The sequence below is a fragment of the Agrilus planipennis genome, unplaced genomic scaffold (assembly GCF_000699045.2).
Source record: "Agrilus planipennis isolate EAB-ADULT unplaced genomic scaffold, Apla_2.0 scaffold22, whole genome shotgun sequence".
In the NCBI taxonomy this organism is placed as follows: Eukaryota; Metazoa; Arthropoda; class Insecta; order Coleoptera; family Buprestidae; genus Agrilus; species Agrilus planipennis.
Genome location: NW_020438874.1, coordinates 1,909,965 through 1,933,102, shown reverse-complemented (window position 1 = coordinate 1,933,102; position 23,138 = coordinate 1,909,965). Strand labels below are relative to the sequence as shown.

Genomic DNA, 23,138 nt, shown 5'->3' with positions numbered 1-23,138 from the left:
GTGCAGGAAAAGCAGCTCCTTATTATATGGGGTCGACAACAAGTTTACCTCGTGGTGGTCCTCTCCTAAGGCCCTATTCACCCGCAGTAGGAGCCCTTCCACCGAAATCGTTAGCAGCAGGTAATTTTTTTAATTATTTTTGTTCACAGTAACTTTCCCTGCTAGTTAACAAAATAACATAAATCTTATAAATAATGTGCAACTATGTACCTATTCTAAGTGAATTGTGGTAGTTGTCTAATAAATGTGGTCCATGTGGCATTAGATTTATTCATTCTAATGTGTTCTGCATGACTTTATGTTTAATGGTGTTTTTGGTCCACTTCCCAGATTTAACCTTTAGCTAAATTTATTTCAATTAAAACGGAAAAACTTAAACCATTCTGATCATTGTATGAACTTAAATTATTTTAATAATTTGAGTATTCAATTTGAATTTAGTACTCGAGCTTTTTAGAGGATTATATCCATAAAATAGAAATAAATTCATTTATTAAATTTTAGGAGCTATTTGTCAATTTTGAAAAAATTGAACTCAATCAGAACAGATTTTTATTAACGGTATTCTGTAGCATTTTTTAGAAACTTAAATTGACTTGTAATAAATAATAAGTTATTATTTAATTACTATCAATAAACACATTTTCTAGTTCAATATGTAGTAAAATATTGCTTGGGTAACCCTTAAGTATTGTTTTAAAAACAGAGGGGGTTAATAAATATTAAGTATGTAAAGCAACAATAACATTAATAATTAACAGTAGTTATTGTAAAACTTAACTGACAGTAAAAATTATTTTAACACTTGCTATATCCTGCATTAAAGATCAAGGGTGTCTCCAAAGGGTTTGACGTAAGAGCAGCTAAAGACACATTCTTGACACTAAAGATCCATTCACCTATACCTTTACATGTCAAAAATATCAATAAAAACCCCACAACTCATATTCATTGTCTATCATCTTGTCTCTCCTCCCTTGGTAAGCCCTTCTAAGAATAATATTTGTTCATGAACAACTGTTTTGAGTTTAACTAATTACATTAATGTTGTCCTCAATCCGTACAAATTAATTGCAAATGCATTTTTATTATTTATACAGAGATGTAGAGTAATTTTAAATGCAAGCGTGACATTCAGATTACCTGATAAATAATTTATTGGCAAGGAAAAGTGCAGAACGGAGTATCTGTAAATAGACAAGTATGCACATCTGATAAAATTGCATGCACATTCCTTTATGAATCGCAACCAAGAACGTAATTTATTCAACGTATTCCATTACCCTGATTTTCCATTCGATGTACATCCAATGGATTTGAAAATTGTACCGCTTGAAATGTGACGAATGAGAAGAACTCCAATAGCAAAACAAACGAATACATTTCCCTTTATTATCCTTTTGTTTCTTTGTAATTTCTTCACATATGATAAATGATGTTAACGTAAAGGTTGTGGAATGGTTTAGTCTAATAGTATCATTTACAGCAAATGGCAAAAAAGACCAGATCTACTTGAGAAACACAAAACTGTTCATGCAAGTTGTAGCAGGATAGAATTTTAACAGTATTGAATTGAGAAATTTTACTGTCAGAAACTTATTACAGATATATATGTCCTCATTTCCTATCAATTCAATAAATCATAATGGAGAGTATTGTAAATAAAGAAACGAAAAAAGGCTAATCCTTAATTATGGAGAAACGAATACGTTTCGTCCACTTTATATATAAATTGTATGAATCAAATTAGACCATTAAATATTCNTACTGGCTTACCTAAAGAAAAGTGATGGAAAAATACAATTATTTTGTACTAATTATATGTTTAGTAATGATGAATTAAATGCATCAATTTGATTTCAATTCCTACATTCCGTTTGATGTTAATTCATGTTCAGATAAGTGCAATTGTTTAAATACGGCTTACCTAAAGAAAAGTGATGGAAAAATACAATTATTTTGTACTAATTATATGTTTAGTAATGATGAATTAAATGCATACATCAATTTGATTTCAATTCCTACATTCTGTTTGATTGTTAATTCATGTTCAGATAAAGAGATTTATTTATGCAATTTATGCTAGTCTGAAGTCTAACAGAACCCAGTAAAATGAACTAAATTATGCTCTAGATAGTATATTCCTGATGCCAACCATCAAAATTCATTTTAATGCCTTTTTCATTCATATTTAAGCATTTTAGTTCGGAGACTTCAATAGTCGATCAAGCGAGAAACCTTTTAGTAACGCTAATAATAACGGATTAAAAATGATTTGTTTTATTTGATAGCATACTTACGTCATGTCTATTACATATATGTATAAATGCATATACATATAGGTGATAAAGACCGATTAATACTTAATGTTAGCATTGTTAAATCTCTATATATAAAAGATCTTTTCTTGAAGCACATCCAAAACTATTGAGTCGATTTGAATAAAATTTTGACAGCATATTCTGGCTATCACATAGGAGCCCATTAAGAACCGATTTTGTGAATATTATTTTTAAAAAGAAATACAAAAATTTAATTTCAAATATTGTTGATTTGATTTAATGTATCTTTCAAAAAAAATTTGTGAAGTTAACCATGGTTGGTTTATAGAAAATGAAACAAAAATGGTTATATCATATATTGTTTTTCTCTTGGCCCCTATTTTGTTAACGTTTCCTACTTTTTTTTGCTTAATTTTAATTAGGAGGTCAAAGTTATTCCATCCTGGAATAAAGAAATATTTTTTGAACGACACTATTTTGATTAGTTGTATGTCGTTTTGTAAACAATTGAATATCCAATGGACAGACAGGAATTTGCATAATCTATTTCCAAAAAATTGCCTATTCCAATTGCGATTGCACAACATAGGTATCATCCCAATAATTATTTAATTTATTACAAATAAACAAGTAGTCATTATGTTTACATGTAATAATGTAATTTTGCAAAAAGGTGCACCCCCGAAGCCACAGAGGGCATACTCCAGCGGGGTTCCCCGCGCTAGCGAAGATTCATCACGCACTTCAGACAGATTCGCCCCCTTTCAAAGGCCTGTTAACCCCCTCTTTAATTTACCAGGTGGGTTCACGTCCACCTCAACACCAATTTTATCGCTTGGACTTATATTTACAGGGGGTGATACATTAAATATATGGACGATTTCAAAGTCAAGTACATTGAGACAGCAACGTTCAAAAATCAGTATTAACCTCGTGACCCGATCTTCCAAATAGCAGTCTGTGTAGATGTCAATTGCTGAATTTTTGGCTTGGTTGTTTTCTTTGTTAAATGTTTTGTTGATGATGGCTTGTATTAGTTGGCTGCTTGACTTTGGCTTGTTGATGGTCATAAATCATTGCGTCGATAGATTACTTCCAAATCATTGGGAGATCGCGTAAGTGAATTGACTTCAGTCTTCAATCTTCGTATATGTCCCATTACTTATATTCAATGAATTGTCGGTTACCCACCAAAGTGAAAATCGTTTTTGGTCTATTTGATAGGAGACACGTTCAGAAACTGATGAGTTTGAAATCGTCCATTTCTCTATCACTCTCTGTCACTCTTAACACTCATAGAGCTGTTTTTGTTGGTATACTTATCGTAAATACTCTTTTGAGAAGACCTATTATTTATCAGTGCACGCTTTCTATGTACTTCACTTAAATATTTACACATAAATTGAAGTTTAAATTATCTTTAACGTTCTAGGTTTCTGTTTTCTATAAACTCCGTAGCTTCTGTGACTGTGCACTTATCTTATGAATGTCGATTTATGGACTAATCCTACATTGTTAAGCAAAATCTATTGTTGCATTGCTCTTTCATGTTTAACTTAAACAAAAAGATAAAATTAATTTTCTTAGTTAATTTCTCTTTTATTTTTGACGTTTTCTATTCTAATAGATGGTTACATGTCTTCTCCAGAACGAGGATCTCGTGGGTATGAAGATCCATACTACAGTCAATATTCCGCAAGGTCTGGTTCTATAACACCCGTTATAGACGAAGAAGTAAGGTAATCGTATTGCAATGATCAATACATTCCATTCTTTTATTTAATCCAATTTGCATAATACCATACATTTTGCTTCACAGTGTGTTTTGCTTTTGTCCACATTCTTTATAATCATCTCATTCATATCTTTAGGTCAAAGAAATATACGTGATCAATCACAAAAACAAAGTGGTCCATTTTAAACTACTCACCAGAATATCTTGACAGGGGAAATACCAATCAAAAAATAACTTGTATAAAAATAATTGAGTTCAGATAGTAACCAAACATTTGAGCATGAATTTCAAAGACAATTGAAGGTCAAATCGAATTAAGAAAACTCAGTAATATATGTAGAGGTTATTTTTTGATTGGTGGCCACCCTGACGAAATATTCAGATGGGTAATTTAAAATGGGACAGCCGATAACTGAAATAATATTTAGTGTTTTGCACAAAATCTTAATACCAAATATTAGCATATGATATCAAAGGATTTTATGAATCAGATTTCGTTTTGATTTCTGGAGAAATAAAATGAAAAAAAATTCATTTTAATCATCAATACGAAAAAAGTTAATGAACAGGTAAAGTTATTTCGAACGTGAATTCAAATGGAATTGTGCAACAAATAATTCACTCATATTCACATTACTTATAGAAGGTTTTGCTTTAATGTAATGTTTACTTTTTTGTAGTGTTTTCAAACTACCTACACTTTTATGTCACCTCTTAAAAAGAACTGTTTATCACTTTTTCCTAGAAGTTTCACCATAACAACGTCACCGTATCGCACCGTAAAATGCAACATCTTTTACTAAGTATCACATTTACATTTTAGCGACACTGAGCTAATGGACGAACAGTATTCATTATACGGGGTTAAAATGCCGCCAGGGGGTGGGCGTCCTGCCCCTAGGGCCCAGTTTCCCGGACCCGCTGCACCACCCTATGACTCTACAAGGTATATAATTACCAGACAAAAATACATACGTATAGAAATAGTTTACCACCGTTATGAATTTTTAAATGTGCTGTACATGTTTGCCAAAATTCGTTATCAGTATACCCTTACTTGCTCAACCATGTGGCGCATACGTAATTACATAAAAATGATAAAATAACATTACACTCTTTAAAACATGTTCCGAAAAATTACACAATTTAATATATAATATCCTAATGNNCTAAAGTTCCCTTTACGTTTTAAATTTCATACAAAAATTTATTTGTACAGGTATAATTAGCGTTTATATGTATAAATTTATCATAATTAGTTGATAAAAAATAAACCCGCGTCATTTTTGTTGAGATTCGACATTTAAACACTTCAAGCTTCATTGACCACGAGTGAAATTCATAAACGCCTTAGAAATCGCATCAGGAAATATAAAAATCTTCACCCAATTTAAGTTCGCTCCATTAACTCCACATTGCTTCTTTGTGTGGGTGTGTTTGTGTTTAAATACATACTGTTGTAGAATTGTTTCATTTTGCATTTTCGTACTGCTTATAAAAATTAGTTTAACTGTCGTTGTCGCTTGTTTTTAAGTGTTTTTACAATTATTATAACGAAAGAGAATCAAATTATTGTACAGCCAGAACACGTAAATTCGTAAATTCAAATAAATAGGTAGCACTGAACAAATAAGGACTTTTGTTTTGTATTATCATTTTTACGAGATACGTCTTCTACACGTGAAATTTTCATTTGAAAAAGTATTTTGAGTTGTGTTTTAAATGTGCTTTGTTTTATTTCTGGTTAAGTTTATATACAGAGTAGGCTAACACATGGGTCAGAACTCTTAATGCATGAGCATGGATCATCCAGGGATCTAGGATCTATATCTCTGTCATGATAATAAACTATTTCATCTTCTAGTTTGTGTATAATGTTTGAATTACTTTGCGGCAACCCCCTAGAGGTAGATACATACATGCTACTGGTTTTCAAAGAATCGACAACAAATTCAAGTGTTCTTCTTGCTTATGTTTACAGAATAAGGGTGGAACATATGGAAAGGCAGTTGGCAAATCTAACCGGATTAGTTCAAAAAGCGCTAACACAAACTCCGACCCCGAGAGATTTCCTTACGGTGCCGGGCAACAGAGAAAACTACCGCACAGGTAAGACGGTTCATGCATGCCTGAAAGCTTTTCGTTCTTGGCTGTGAAGTTTATGTTAATGTACATGTACGTTTGCTCTGGTCGACGAAAAGTGCACAGAAGTTCATTTACTATGCATATGTCTACATACTTGTACGTAATATCAGCATAAATGAAGACAGCCAGAATGGAAACCGGGTAAATACGCCGATAGGGATTGTAATGTTGTAATTTATAAAGATTTCGGCAGCCAAACTTCAATATTTGAAATGAAATACAATTGGAACAAAACATAGGTATATACTAACAAAGACTTCGGTGCATTTTCTGACTTATGCTATAGTATCATAAAGAAAAACTAGAAATTTTCTGAGCGGTATTCAGCTTTGTCTTATGAGTTATAATTTAAAACCCAAAGTTACTACACGTAATAAATTGCTTATTTTAGATTATTCTTTTCTACATTATTTTTCTAGGGGGTCAATAATTCAATGGGACATAATTAGGAAAAATGAAAGCAGATTTTCAGAAATTTTATTTCTGCCTAATATGTTTCGCCAAACATAAGCATTCATAAATATGACTACATTCTGTTACTACTAGTAATAGTCTGAAGAAGTCAATTAACATTGGCCTTTTGTCGGAACACGTTACGTGTTAAATAAAATTCGTGAAAATCTACTTTCTATGTTTTTCTTGATTATGAATTTTTATCAAGCAGTGATCCAAACAATTCAAATTTAGAAATACATTTTTTTGTTTAGGTCCTTCGAAATTCAGTTAAACGTTGTTTTAATTTCTTCTCATGATAATTGGGATGGGGTGGAGGGCGGTAGAGTTAGAAGTTGGCACACGTGTTACTAATATGCAGTGTAATTTATATACACTTTTAATGAGCTTTGTAGTGTTGTTGCTAACGTCCACGTTTATGCCGTAGGAGATGAGTTCGATAAGAACTCCAGCTCAAGTTCAGCATCACTACCAGGTTTGTATTTTCTTTTTTATGTAGTAAAGTAACGTTTGAAACCAACTAATCACTACTTTCGTTCATTACATTAGCACTAAATACATCTACACATTCCTGTAATATACTTCGATTCATATTTAATTGAAGTATTAGTTTCCTTCTACTTCTTCTTTTTCTTTTTCAAAGAAAAACATAATATTAACTTGCTTCATATCTATGTTTTTAATGTAATACAAAAAAGCTTCACGGATTTACTTGCACAAAGTTACTTAAAGATTTTTTATTCGTCCTTATTTCAGGAATTTTTTATTAGCTCAATAATTTAATCATTAAATGTCATTATTAGTTAAATTATTAAGCAAATTAAAATAAATAAAAGTAAAACAAGGGAAGAAAAAGTAAGTAAAAAGATCATATCTAAAGATACGAGATGGAAAATTAGAAGATGTGCCTGATTTTTGGTGTCTAGGAAGTCAGATAACTCAGGAAGGTAGGAGCTGTACAGATATAAAACAGAGGATAGCGCAGGGTCGACTCACCTTCAACATAAAGAAGTTACTTCTGTGCTCGCGGACGGTTAATTTAGAAATTCGGAAAAGATTTTTAATGGTATGGTATGTTTCGAGTGCGGTGCTGTACGGGTGCGAAATATAGACAATGGGGGCGGCGGAAAAGAGTAGCTAAGACGTGTCCGAAGTATGAGAAGGTTAGAAGTGAAGAGGTATTAGAAAGAATAGGAGAACAGAGGACTCTATGGAAGTCAATAAGAAATAGGCGAGATAGATTGGTAGAACACCTTCTCAGGCATGAAGGGCTAGTCAAGGGCAGAATTAGAAACGGAAATTAAGAGGAGTAGAGGTAGACCTGGATTAGATTACTGTTCACAAATAGTTAAAGATGTGGGATGTTCCAGTTTTAGGAAAATGCGAAGATTAAGTGAAGATAGGAAAGAGTAGAGGTGCGTATTCAACCAGTCTTAGAACTGACGACCTTATGATAATGATGATATGAGTACTTAAAAAAGTCCCTAAATATGGATGAAACATTTACAAAAATAAATGGAAAATAATAAAGTAATAACTCAGGAATTTAGTCCAAGAATATCTGTGAAGCTTTCTTTTACCATATGAAAATATAATATTAGTTGTAAACTTCTTACCAAACCGTTCTACTTTGGTTCAAGGCCTTCGTCTAAACATTTCGGTCTTTCTTGCTGATTGCATCATCAGTGATGATTTGCCTGGGACCAATGTAATTGTGACTGATCGTCACCACCAGCAAAGTCACCACTAATGATTTCGTCAGCGAAGAACGTTAAATGTTTGAAAAAGAATGTTTCTTTAGTTCATTATAAAATAGTATGAGAAGAAACTAAAGTCTGCAAACCACATTAAGCGAATCATAATTAATAACTGTTATATTTACGTTGAACTTTCCCTTACTTATAACGGTTAGGTCATGTTCGCTAATTAATTTTGAATTTGATAATTAGATTTTTATTATTAAAATAAGTATACCATTTTTCATTTTTACTTCTTATTAGGATTAGAAATTCGAAACCAAAATTACTGTATTATTTCTCACACCAAATGGATTATTATTATTACACAAAAATGCCTTTTGTTATTGGTATTAAAATTACAAAAAGATTCGTTTAGAACAATGAGGTAATGTTGGGCGAACATAATTTATCTTAAGATTTTGCAATTTTTTTTGTTGATTAACAATAAATAAATTGAATGAGTTTGTATTTATTTGACAGACGACTCATATCTGCGCACTGACAACAAAACGCCCAAACTGGGCAAAAGCGGTTGTCGTAAGTAAACCACTTTTTGTCAATATTGTTTGCACGACATCTTTCTCGTATCACTGCTCTGCATTTTCTAACTACAATGTTTATGATGCACGCTAGAATTTCAAACAGGTGAGCTCAAACGGTGTTGCGTATCTGTCATAGACTCTCCATGCATTAGTCCCATTCAGTGGTTCTACGCAAAAACGTCCTTGTACTTTCAGTCATGTGGACAGAGCTGCATTGAACTTTTTGATGTTTTTGAGCTTTTTGACTATATATATATACCAAGTTATCGGCGCAATATTTTCCCGAAGATACATTCATCCTTAAGGAGGATCTTATTTGACATGGAAAATATTTCCATGAATATTTTTAAAGCAGTTGCGAGGGATGATAAAGAAGGATTACTAGAGTACATCCCGTCGGGATTAGTTGACGGTCAGTCGTGGAGACGAAGGGGATGAAATTGAAAATTCGATATGGTAATTATGTAAGGGGGAAATAGTGTTGGTAGAGATGATTTAGTGTAACAATAAGAAAGAACTAAGGAAGAGTGGCGCAGTGGCTGGAAGTGAAAACTCAAAAATTTGAATAAGGAACACAACTTAACTCCCACATTCACCCCCACGATACCTCCTACTAATCCAAGAATGTCGTTCCTTCTAGTATTTATTTCTGAAGCTAGAAATCGGTATCATAAAGAGAACAGCATTTACAAAAGTATCACTACATTTTGAAGTGAAACTTCTATATAGGTGACGGGGTATTACGATTTTTTCTGTCACGAAAAAGCGTTACAGCTGCATGGAGGGTGTGGACGGTATGTCGGGTAGTGAGAGACGGCAATGGCGGAGGGAGAGCAAAGTTAGCGGCGACGGAAAGAGGGCAACAGCTGCATTAGATGGATATAATGCGCAGCCGCGCGGAGAGTCCCTACGGCATGTGCTGTGCCCAGCTGTTGTTGTCTTACCTCTGCTCTCCACGTGGCTGGGACAAGTGGGAAAACGAATGGCAACGGACAAGTAGAAAAACGAATGGCAACGGACAAGTGGAAAAACGAATCGCAACAAAGTTTTTACTTGAAGTTTTACGGCAGGTATATTAACAATCTACACGTAAAACTTGAAGTAAAATTTTGTTGCGATTTATTTATCCGCTTGACCGTTGCCATTCGTTTTTCCACTTGTCCGTTGAAATTTCACTTGTACTATGTGTCCCAGCATACATTTCGTTTTATAGGAGAACAAACTTAATTTAACTCTTGCGATTATTGCTATGTAGAAAACGAACACAACTCATATTCACATGGACATTTCGGCACGACGTTGAAAGTTACTGTGGCAGTTTTATACTTCGTATTATTCAAATTGATATTATTTTAAACAAAAACGAATTATTAAGAGTATTCTAAATATCTAGAATATGTAGTTCATTAGTCATTACAACGCTGGATTGAAATTAAAAATTTGTGAACGGATGGACACCTTTTAGTTGATACAGACGGAAAATTGAGCATGTTCAATGTTTATGAACAGATTATCCGTAACTCTAGCGAGCATTGTCCCTTAATCAGTGAGTGACACTGTTTAAACAACGAAAATGTTTGTGCGAGTATTTCAGAAACTGTAACGAAAAGGGTTGGTGACAAAATGTACGTTTTAACCTGACAGGGTCGCGAAGGCTTTTATCAGATGTAATTAATGAAGTCTTGACGCGATGCTTTGGCTTCTCAAGCCCTTATTTCGCTTAATTATTTCCGGGATTTCCCCATAAAATTAATTATTTACGCCATGTACAGCGGACTTGCTGTGAAGACAAAGGGCAACCTGTTTACATCTGAATCATTACAAATGTCGCCTCTTCAAAATTTCACACTAATATTAAATCATATTCGCACAAATAAAATAATTCGAAGTGGGCTGTATTTTGTCGAAACTGCCAGACGCGGATCTCGATTTCGATCTTTTTGGATCTCATCAGCGCGTCGCAGGCAGCTCCGACAGAACACAGTTTACCTGCTGTCTTAACAGCGCGTTTTAGAAAATACTACAAATGGCGCGGTAAACGCCATCTGTAGTACGATGCTACATTTTAGGATTACGTATGCTCCAACAAGGATTCGTTTCATCAAATAGATATCCATATATTTAAATGGACCTTGTTGGAGCATACGTAATCCAAAAATGTAGCATCGTACTACAGATGGCGTTTACCGCGCCATTTGTGGTATTTTCCATATGCGCACACTTTATGTTGCCTAACTGTACCTACTTATGTACTAAAATTCATCTGCCATTACTTGTCAGATGAACAACATCATGTGGTAGTAGTTACTCAAATCTGAGTATATGTAAACATATTTATGTTACATTAACAATCACCGTCTAATACACCTGCACTTTTTGCATTGCATGCCTATAGTAAGTCTTCTTCCTATTCAAAGTTACAAAAATAATGTGCTGCTTTTTTTTGCTAAGCTAAGGTAACGTAGAAAAAGATGGCCCCTTCTAAGTCAAAAGAGAACAAAAAAAAATAACAAAAACCTCTACAGGGTGAAGTGGTTCTAGTTCGCACACCTCTAGAATTCAAATAATTCATTAAACTTCAGTGCAACCACAAAGATAAATATTAACATAAAATTTCCATCACTGGGACATTATAGAACGTTTTGCTGCAGATACAGTAATGATTTTACCAGTGAACTATCTAAGTAATTGTATTGATTTTAAAATTACTCCGAGTACTCTTTTGATTTAGAACTGATTATCTCGATTGGCTTAATTTGTTGATATTTTAAAAATTTCTAGATAAGTCTGTATCCTTCGAGAAATCTGTCTCATTCAGTGATGAACCACCTGATATGAATTCTCCAAAACAACACAGTCCTCAACATGCAGGTAACCCAGCTATGATACTTAGGGCTGTAGTGGATGGCATGTAATTTAATTGAATCATTGGTTGTATGCACTTTCATCCATTTTATTGCATGTTTTGTTATTAGCTAAAACTTTTATGTGGTAATAATAGTTAATTAACCTTTATATATGTATATTATTGTAGTGTCTAACAGAAATTAATAAACCACAACTATAAGCAGATATAAAAAACTTTCTCTTTTACATAAAATGTTTTCGATTGTTAGCGGTATTTATTTTACAATACATGAACGTTCATATTTATCTCCAAATAAAATAATTCCAAGTGGTCTGTGTTCTGTCGAAACTGCCAGACACGGATCGCGATTTCGATCTTTTTGGATCTCATCAGCGCGTCAGCGCTCCGACAGAACACAGACCAACTTTTACCTGCTGTCTTAACAGCGCGTTTTAGAAAATACTACAAATGGCGCGATAAACGCCATCTGTAGTAGGATGCTACATTTTAGGATTACGTATGCACCAACAAGGTCCATTTAAATATACGGATATCTACTTGCTGAAACGAATCCCGGCGTAGCTAACCTCAATGTGATAGGCACGTTAGCATAATCGCATCGTTTCAGCAACTAGATATCCATATATTTAAATGGACCTTGTTGGAGCATACGTAATCCTAAAATGTAGCATCTTGCTACAGATGGCGTTTACCGCGCCATTTGTAGTATTTTCTATATTTATCTCCCTTTGATAGTAAATAAAATAACTAGTTAATGATATGTGTAGTAAATTTCTGTACCAAGAATCTAATGTATGACAAAATTTGCGAAGAAAAAAGAACAAAATTAACTAAAATAAAATTGTAAAGTCACCATCATATCATAAAGTCGTCAGTTCAAAGTAAGATTGTCAACTGTTCCGAATTTTCCGGAACGTCTTGCTTTTGCAGATAGTTTAAGCCATCCTGTCAAGTACTATTACAAAGCAAATATTGTCCTTAATTGTAACAACAAACTAAGCACATTTGTATATAACTAATTATTAATAATTTATATTAGATATTTGAGAATCTACAAAATACACTTTTAACAACCTTTTTAAAATTCCTGAATTAACTATTCGCGATCCTAGTACGAACATCACACAGCGCAAATTATACTTCTACGTTTTTCTTTTTATACGATTTTTTTTATAATATAATACAATCTGTACAAAGTTTAGTAACTTTATCCCTATTATTAAACCGAAAAGCCAAAGCAACATAAGATTTTCACATACATGCTTTTATAGCTAACTTTGCACTACAAATAGATTAGTAAAACTTTCTGTATACCCAAAATTATTTACTCTATAATGTTTTACACCCTTACACCTTCCATTTATAATAATTGTAAGATCCACTATTGTTTGTTTTAGTAAAAGTACAGTAGCGAACTAAACTTACAGACTACATAAGAGTAGTAATTAGGTACAACTAAAATTTCGATTATAATAGAAATAATTAGCATGCCGCAAATTAATTAATGCAGGAAAACAACAGATTTGAGGATATACAATACAATAATAATAGATTACCAATTTGTTGCACATTGCACGCTGTATACCTAGTGTACCAGCTTATGGTAAGGAACAACTAACAGTGTTTTATAATATGCTGCCTCTTATAGCGGATACTAAACCTCCAAAACCTGCGATTAAGTCTTCAACCCTTCCTAGGACTTCCTCTCAGGGTGAGTGGATTTTTATTAAATTATTCCTACTTTTAACTCTCCAGTTTCTCCTGACGAGGCATGCACTAGTTTAGTTTTTTACTTTTTTTCATGTTTATTAAACAGCTTTTAGTAAAACTTCTTCCTCGTATACTTTAAATCTATATATACTATGAATCCGGATATATTTAAGAGGAAGTTCACAATTTTTAATGGTTTAACAGCGATAATACCTTTTTGTACCTTTTATAAAATTCATATTCTACTTGTCTTATCTACTACAGATCGTTTTATTCTTCGAAATAAAATGCTAATTTAGTTTTATGTGAAGACACTTTCAAAAAACCGAAAGATCATTTTATTATTTTTTTCTTTTCGTTGTCCATTTGAGCAGTAACACTTTAAAAGAGTTTCCTACTTTTTCTAAAAGGAATGATGCATATTTAAGATTCCGTTTCTGTACTGGCACCTTTCCAGTTCTTTTCTTTATTCCTCGGGGAATTTACTGCTTTATTCCACAACGCGTTTCGTATTTCCTTCGAAGGTATATGTTAAATTTGAACCTTCTTTGTGTTTATCCAATACGACTGAAGTGGTAACGCTAACCGTGTTTTCAAGGGGTTGAAAGATCTTTTCACCGATTTTGCACTTATTTATTCTTGCGTACGTAACTTATTTATAAATAATATACTAAGTATGTAAAACTTTTAAAGAATGTGAATATTATAAATTTCAAATACATAACTTTATTCCTTGAAGAGGATTACTTTAATAAGCTAGTAATTTCGATAAAGAAAATGAACCTTTCGTATCATTCCCTATTTCATTAATTCTTGATCTAATCAAATATTTGTTATCTATGTACTAGAAAAAGACAAATATAAGCCTGCACCACCTCCAAAGCCTGCTTCATTGTCTCCAGGACAATACGAAGGACGACTTATATATCGCGACTTGCAGCTGACGCCGGAAATGTATAACCAGCTCAGAGGATTACAAAAGAAGGCAAAAGATTTGCGATCCGAAGTTCGCAATTTAAGAAGGATGTCCCAGGCTCAAGCCCACTCCGTTCGGGAATCGATAAGGGATACCTTTATCAAAATAAGAGCCATGCTGCTTGCAGGAGGCGAACAGATTTGGCAGGCTGGTAAGTTTTTACTTAAATTCGCGCAATTTCAGCGTTGTTCTATAACCTTTCCTTCAAAATTAATAAAACAAAATGTAGAATAATATGATTTGAAACATTTTGACATTTTTCTATGATTCCATTTCTACATTATGTCTAGGAATGGATCAAGAGCGAGTACGTCTAACTCGTGAAGAAGACTTATACAAGCAAGAAATGTTAAGATTAGAAAAGGACCTTACGGATTTGGAAGCTTCGGTAGAAGAACTTCGTGGCAATGTCATCAATAGAAAGACGAGGGTGAATATGTCGGATGTTGAAAATATGGCGTTGGTCCTGAGCAAAAGTTCAAAAACCGTCGCTGACCTAAAACTGCGGTAACTACTTTAAAGCACCAATAGAAACTTTCTTCTTGCCACAGCAAATAGCATTCCTTTTTCTAGATTTCCTGGCCTTCAGGATAGCATGAAGGCTTTTTTGAGTGCTGAAATGGACAAAGTTATGCGTGAAGAAAAATTCCTTAAAGAAGAACCTGAAAGACTCGAGAGCGCATTGAGAAGGTGTAAAAAATTAACTGGAACCTTGGTCACCCTTAAAAGGTAATACATTTTAAAACGTAATCTCATATTCCATAATAAACAATATACCTACATCGCCTGTAAAAAATAAAAATCTTTTATGGTAGAAAATGACATTTAAAAGAATAATTAATATCTTAAGCAATTTTGTTAAGGATATGTGGGTACTTTTACAGTGGTTTCTGAACAGAACAACCGAAAGGGATGTTTTTTCTACAGAATACATTTAAATCAATAAATATACATACGAATACCAATCATATATTTTTGAATGTGACGAATTTCCATGTCGCTCTCCCCAAAAAAGTTTTAATTTAACATCTCAAAAAATTTATCTTAAGCGACTGTTACTTATTTATATATTAATATCAGTATAAAAATGTTGTTAACCTCTTATTAACGAAGAAAAGGGGGCAACACCTTACTGCAAAATTCTGAAAAGTTACTAAAGTTGCACAAATTACATTTACTATATAATACATAATAAGCAGCCCCTACGTACAATGACTTACACAAGTTTTAAAATGATCCAAACTTAAATGAGTAAGTATTTAATCTAATTAAAACTTAGATTGTTTTCCGTCCAAAGATTAGCTAGCGTTCAAGAACAGCGGCTTCCGTGTTCGACTCCACCAGCGTCTTCAGATGGTAGGGTTTCGCCAACAAGTAGCGAAACGCCACCCGTGACTCCTTCAGGACAGCACAGCAAAGTATGTGTCGAATGCACTTGAAACTAACCACTGATGTGTAACCTGCATGTCGATGTTGTTTTGTTGAATCAATTTATATTTTGCAGAACTAACAACCGATAATTATATCGCTGGCTAGATACTGAAAAAAAAAAATAATCATAGATACCAGTATGCGTATCTCTATAAATTGATTCCGTTGTTAAATCGTCTTCTCCGTATCGGAAGGGAGAGAAAGAGAGAGAGAGAAAGAGAGAGATCATTGTTTGTCGAAGGTGATTCTGAATAATAAATTCGTTTAGTTTTTCCACATGCATTTCCAATGTTACCTTAGCTATCATTTACCTCATGTGTACAGCGCTTTGCTATTTTGCAAAACAACAAAAAATAGATTGAAATACACGGACTTTGCATCTAAATAATGAGAAATATTCACAAGAAATCCCTGACTCACCTAATGACATTACAAAACTTTTGAAACTATTACCTACTCTCGAAATATCGAAATTATTACCCCTTGTGGTTAAACGCTACATTTCGAAGACTGGAGGGTGCTGAAGTTGGCCCTATTTTAATTCAAGGGGTAAGGATACTTCGTTTACTTTCTGTAGCGATGTGACCTTCAGTTTGACCGACGCATAGTAGAAAAGAACAGCACTAGGCCAGAAAAGGAAGGAGACAACTCTCGGTCAAACTCTTAACCGGTGAGGAGCGTAGAATCCGTACAGTACTGCACGGAAAAATTGACCATTTTATCCACTACAGTTGCATTGCTGAAATGTGCTGTTTTTGGTATTATTTACCACTGAAAAAATCAACGAGATGTTTATTTATATTTGAAGACATATTAAAGGCTTTAACGCTTGTTTTCGACTCACACTGCTATTCATGATTGAGCAAAACTTTTGACAAGTACTGTATGAAAAAGGATGTTTAATGAGCAAGAGTCGAGAGTACAATGAGCTTTTTTCTCCCTACCTACGACTTTACCAGCGCGCATCCAAGACATTGGAAGGGGCACATCGCTAGAGAAAGTAAATGAAGTATAATGTGTAACGCGTAACTGACAGTAGAAACAGGAATATGAATAAGCACAAACAGCATAATGAACGCCATCTAAACACGTTTGCTGCGTACAGATCAATAATGATCAAGAAGGTCATTTTTTGATAAGAATATCTACTTGTCAAACTGAACCAACGGACTTATCGTCGACGATTGAGTAGTGTTTATTTTTCATTTGTATATTTGAATATATTTCTATTTTAAACACAAATTCGGTCAATAAATAAATTAGCTTTTCTTACTTTGATCGTTGTACTCGCCAACTTCAGCATCTTCAATATATGTAAATGGTAAACAAAAAGTAATTATTATTAGAAATTTCTGTTTATTTATAAAAAATAATAGGATTGGCAGTGTATTAAATGGGATTGATTGGATATAATAGATACAGTTTATCAAATTGTCACGTAACAGGTAAGTTACCCATTCGATAACCGTAGAGAAGGTATTTCAGTTGACCTCAAATAAATACATTTGGATACGAAATTGCCCTCACAAAAGGTACTCACCATACTCTGTACCTATACTATAAACAAACTTAAAAAGGTATTCTTGAATCCTCTAGAGTCTACCGTAAATTGAAAAGGAGTACAACTGTATTTATGAAATAATTCCTTATTGATTTTCAAATTTTGATTCAAGCTAAGGAAATAATAGGCTAGAAGAAACCTTCAGAATATATTATCATAAATATTAAATTCTCTCAATGTCGCCTATAAAATGTGTCTCTTCTAATTTAAAAAAGACGCTCTAAGGATAACGTTCAGATTTCTGGTGTATCTATCAAAAGTTTTCAATATCCGTTTAATTACCCTAATACTTTATCGCCTTATTCTAAAACTTTTCAAATACATCTCTTATAATGATTAATGTTGTCGTGTAAAGGAAAAGTAAGAGAAAAAGTCACAATTGTTAGTTAACTACTTTTGTTAGGTATCAAATATTTCCTTCAATAAATTCATGTTATTCTTTTCACCCATTTCGTCTAGGTGAATTATAACGGTAGAAATACTTTTTTTTTGAAACCCTAAACGTATTTAACCAATAATAATAATTATATCAAATACCAATTAATTTCGAATTAAGAAAAAAATATAGTGCAAATTATTTTATTATTTTGTTTATATTGTTGGAGTTCTTTTACAGAAGCAATATTTTACCGTTCAGTGCAATTCAGGGAAAAGGGTAGTAGGTATCTATGTAACACAATGGTAAATCAAACTAACCCCCATGTGTAACTTATTATTAGATATGATTAACCCATATCAAGCATGTGCAACAAATTTAGACATTAGAATAATAAAATTCCTGTGTTATTCCCCCGCCCCCCGCCCCTCTTTTATTAACCTTGCTACTAATTTGCACAACCTTTGAAACGTGATTTTATCTTTTACATAGTATGGCTGGAAATGGAGTTCACACTTCAAGGAAGCTATTACGACCCACGAGTAAAAAATTCGTTTATCAATAATGCTTGCTTTCCTTTAAATTCGTACATGTTATGAACTGTTAAAGAATTAAGTACGTTTATGGTTTATTGGTCTTTCTGATCTATCGAAATTTATTTCATGGAATTCAAGCATTTTCTGTCACTATTATTTTGTTAATCTTTGCATGTTGCATACACAACATAAACTATTACATTTTCACATTTGTTAACGAAGTAATTGTTTTAAACTCTGAAACAAAATAGTTAAATAGAGTATTAATGAGACCATATACACATGTTTGGTGAAAGAAGATTGAAACAAATTCACAAAATAAAAGGTTATTCTAAAAATTGAATAATTTCTTGTTAAATGAGATACAGTTTGGATATGTTGGATCCGCCACACATTCGTTTCTAAAAGGCGTATATTAACACAAGTCTCTGTATCATTTCTCATTGAAATATTTATCAGTGTAGTTTTGTTGCAAAACATGTATAATTAATGCATTCAAGATACATTAATATCAAACAATATGAACATAAACGACTTTCTCATTTTAAAGCAGTATTAATTATTTCCATAAAATTAACGTCCAGTGAATGTTATGGAACTTGCTCCCTTTTTAAAAAAGACCAATAAATTATTTATTATGAACGGTTTGTTTGTTTTTCTTATGAATATTTTGCACTGCAATTTGACCTTATCCACTAAACTCTGTCTATTGCACATGTTCTATCTCTTAATTATCAAATTACTTGAATAAGTTGCAAACAAACCTATTATTATTAAAAGTTAATATTTATGTATTTTATAAGTTCATGTTTATATACCTCTTTCCTTATAGTAAGGTGTCATTGGAAATGTTATTGATTTTTCGTACATTTCGAACAGCTTTCATTGTTATACAATTGTTTGTAAAATCAACTTAATCAACTTGATTTTACATTCGATTATACAGCATAAAAAACACGTGGTTCATCGAAAGCAAACACCACCATAAATATACATATGTATCTTCAAGGAAATTTATAAATCAAGAGAATTTACTTCTTCAAATCTGATACTATTAACAATTTTTTTTTTTTGATATAATTACTTACAATTGAAGTGTCTCCTAATTTAAAAGTAATTTCGAAACAACAGTTACCATAAAAATTGTTAATGTGTCAGCTTCACATGAATTATGAGCTTAATCTGTAGGTTTTTTTAGAAACGTCCGGTATATCGCTTGAAATTTAGGGCACTTTTCTCGAACAACTTTACAACCTTTACAGTGAACTTACATATTTTATTGTATACAATTCGTCACAATAATTCTTACTGCCGATTATAGTTTTTCTCTTTGATTTAAGTTAAACTACTACCGTACGATATTATTTTTAATTTTTCGTAGAAATTAAGTGAATTATTACTTTTACCGTAATATTTTTATTTTGTACGTACAATAGCTCTGTAGTGTGTAGCTTTGTGCTTGATTTTGAAGAAATTTGGAAAGTAGTTACTTAATAACATTTTGTTGCGTTCTTTTGGCGAATTCGACCTTACTATAAGGGAAACACTATATGCATGATTTTGCTTTATTTCAGTTCATACTTTTCAATAGTTTCTCTTACAGATCTCCTGCATGGATCGCATGTTTCTACAATGACTGCCGTTCTTGTTTCTCTTACAATGACCGACAACTTCTAACTATCAAACTGAAATTCTCAATAATATCCACACATTAATAATTCTTAAACTTACTCAAAATATCGAGGAAAATGTTGAGAATTTCGGTTAAGACATGTTTGTTAACATACTGTGCTGATTATATGTGTTCTTTTTTTTTTAATAATCTGTTTTATTTGCAATTTATTTAGATGTTGTTTCAGTTGGATACACAACGTAAACAGTAGTGAGAATGACTTTATTTTGCACACAATACTCTTTTAGAACGTGAAGGTAAACAAACGAGTTTCTATTATTATCATACAGAATGTTAAGTATCACATTCATTGTAGGTAGTTGTCAAAAATTACATTCTCATTTTGTGTGGAATTTTCTGTTCCAACGTAAATCACTAAAATGGTCCCTATAATTGCTTGCATTTATGTAAATTTAAAAAACCCTAACAGTTTTAGTTAGTTTTCAAAATTAAAAAGAAATACGTTCTCCATTCGAAGAAAATTTATTCGACCATCTTAAAGTTACTGTATAATGCAAATTAAATGTTGTAATTTTTGTAATAATTTAGCAGAAAATACCATACAAACTACATAATACCTAGTAGGCGTATCAATTTACATATTTACCCCTAAAACGCTGTTTTGACACGTTTTATTAATTTAACATTAACTGTCCATCGAGGGACTAACATTCGTCATTGACGTAATGAAGTCCCGGTGATCAGTTGAAAGACAAGAAGTGTGATGAGTTTAAGTTTAAGTTTTATTCACTCCGGTTTTTGTATTTAGCCCTCTACCAGCCCACGTATGGGGACGATCGTCATCGGGGGAGACGGTACCAACTCCTCCGACAGTTGCCAGCGTCCGGAGAACGCACTCGACGCTCTGCTAGACGAACTCCAAACATTCTCGAAGCCCCATCCTCCGCTGAGTACTCAAACATCCACTCAGTCGGTCATCAATTCTGACACCTCGTCAGATCCACCAGCTATACCTGTTAAAGGTATACCTGCAACCAATAGCAGCGTACACTTCACACATCCCCCTACCATGTCAGAAATCGGCAGAAAAGGAAGCATGGACTCTGCCACCTTCCTGCCAACCCAAAATCTTACCATCAGCACCATACCAGGAAATCTTAGGCGTCTCCATTCTTATCCGAGCGGATCAGACACAGATAACAGTCCTCCAATACAACCCTTGCAACGCACCACATTAGATCCCAACCGAACAACCGGAAAACCGCCGATTCCAGAAAGAAATGCCGAACTTCTTCAGCATCTTACTGCTTCCGGTAAAAGAATTCCTCCACCTCCGCCACCTCGAACTAGCTCAAAGTCTCCCTTAGCATCTCCCACATCGCCCAGTTTACCCCCGCGATCTCCAGCAGTGGGATTACAACACATTCAAAACGTACAGAACATGAGTGAGAAAGGTACCATGTCACAATTCGAGGCAGCAACGCAAAACTTGGGTCTGAGCACGCTACGACGTAACATACCAAACAGATCTATGCCAAAAGACAACAAATCGCAAACGTTACCTAGGAATATCGGTTCAAATCTTTCAACGCATCAAGAAACGAAAGAGGGCGAGTTACAGAACGTCAGCAGCAGCAGCTGCGAAAGCGTCAATTCACAGGACGGTTCGAAGAAAGGAACTCGCAAAGAGGAATTAGAACAACGTCATAAAGAACTACTCAAAAAGCAAAAGGCTCTTCAAGAACAGTACGCCCGATTGCAGCAACTCCAAAGAGGTAATAACACGTTAGCAGTAGTTCCTCCTCCGTCAGATCAGTTGCTCAAAAAGACTGGAAGCGAGTCCAATCTCATCCAAAAAATGGGTCTGCAAATGTCAACGACACAGATGACGGGATCTCTTACTCATTTGCCTAGCACCTCAACTATCACTTGCAGTGATGCTGCCAATAAGCAAACGCAAGATAATTCCATGCAGCCAAAAGAAACCATGCAATCAGAAGAACTTTCTTCTGGTAATAATAGCAGCAGTTCAACCACTAGCAAAGTCTACGAAACGGATATCCTGTGACCCTTCTACTTAAGAAAACAACCGTTGTCTGTCTGTTGAATGTTATCATCATATTTCACTTTAACTACTATCATCATTATCATAATTTATTGGCAGCCTCTCGATCGATGTTATATGTATTTCATCATGTACGAACATACATACATCTAAACGATGTCATGTCAATAATACTCATAATTACACATCAATACGCAAATAAACAATTATCCTACTTATCGCTCTATTGGTTGTAAAGTATTTTGTACATTTAATAAACACATTTTGCTGACGACATAGATAAATAAAATATGTATTATGTAAAATGTAGTTGGGATTCAATTTTAGATCAAAATTTTACTACCGTGCACTTCGAAACAATGTGCTAAACTTTATCTTGTAATCACTTTGTGTAAAGTTTCTCCGTTTACGTCATTTTATTGAGGGCTAATTGGTGTTTTTAAATATAAAAGAAGTGAACAATTTTTGCTCATCGTAGATTGCACAAACAAAAATTCTCTTAGAATGTGCGTACATATTTATTCCCAAAATTTATTCCGTTAATCTAAAAGAGTTCCTAATACTAACCAACCCGGTTTAATTAGATATATAGTTTTTACGTAATTCGATTCAAATCTTTAACAAATTTAGGTACCTATTAGAGGGTGCTAATTTATTCTACTTGACACTCCAATTACACATATTTCGCAGTACACAGTATCCAGTTTGGCACCGAAATGCCCATCGAAACTTATAACAAATACCAAGTAAATTTGTGAAAACTCAGCTACGACAATTGTCACTCTTCAGTAATTAATTATCTCAGGTCGTCTTCTTATGTGCTAACGCTGAGCTCAAAGTTGCCAAACACATGATTTAGTACCCCCTGGATCAATTGAGCACCCTCTAGTAAATTTAAATCTGTTAATTTTCCTTTTTTGCGCTTATTAAAATTTGTACGCACTTGAGACTCGAAAACCTTATTTTAATCATACTAAATCTTTATGGTACTTACATATACATATGATAGATTTACTGTGCCAAATGGTATTAATTTTTTGCGATAATGTTAGTTCGATTACCCAATAATAGCACTCCACATGTGA

General features: G+C 33.4%; 1 protein-coding gene across 11 annotated transcripts; it reads left to right on the top strand.

Moving 5' to 3' along the window:
• LOC108740785 (coiled-coil domain-containing protein AGAP005037) lies at positions 1–23,138 on the top strand. 11 transcript variants are annotated; one of them, XM_018475253.1, is made up of 14 exons: positions 1–120; positions 2,956–3,081; positions 3,910–4,021; positions 4,841–4,963; positions 5,999–6,126; positions 7,043–7,090; positions 8,835–8,891; positions 11,678–11,767; positions 13,414–13,476; positions 14,324–14,602; positions 14,742–14,958; positions 15,025–15,180; positions 15,749–15,869; positions 20,797–23,138. In XM_018475253.1, exons 1-14 carry the CDS (start codon positions 27–29, stop codon positions 22,054–22,056), a joined length of 2,874 nt encoding a protein of 957 aa, XP_018330755.1. In that variant the 5' UTR covers positions 1–26; the 3' UTR covers positions 22,057–23,138. The 11 variants fall into 11 exon arrangements, with proteins under 11 accessions (XP_018330755.1, XP_018330754.1, XP_018330760.1 ...); XM_018475252.1 differs by having other exon boundaries at positions 15,731–15,869; XM_018475258.1 differs by lacking the exon at positions 2,956–3,081 and having other exon boundaries at positions 15,731–15,869.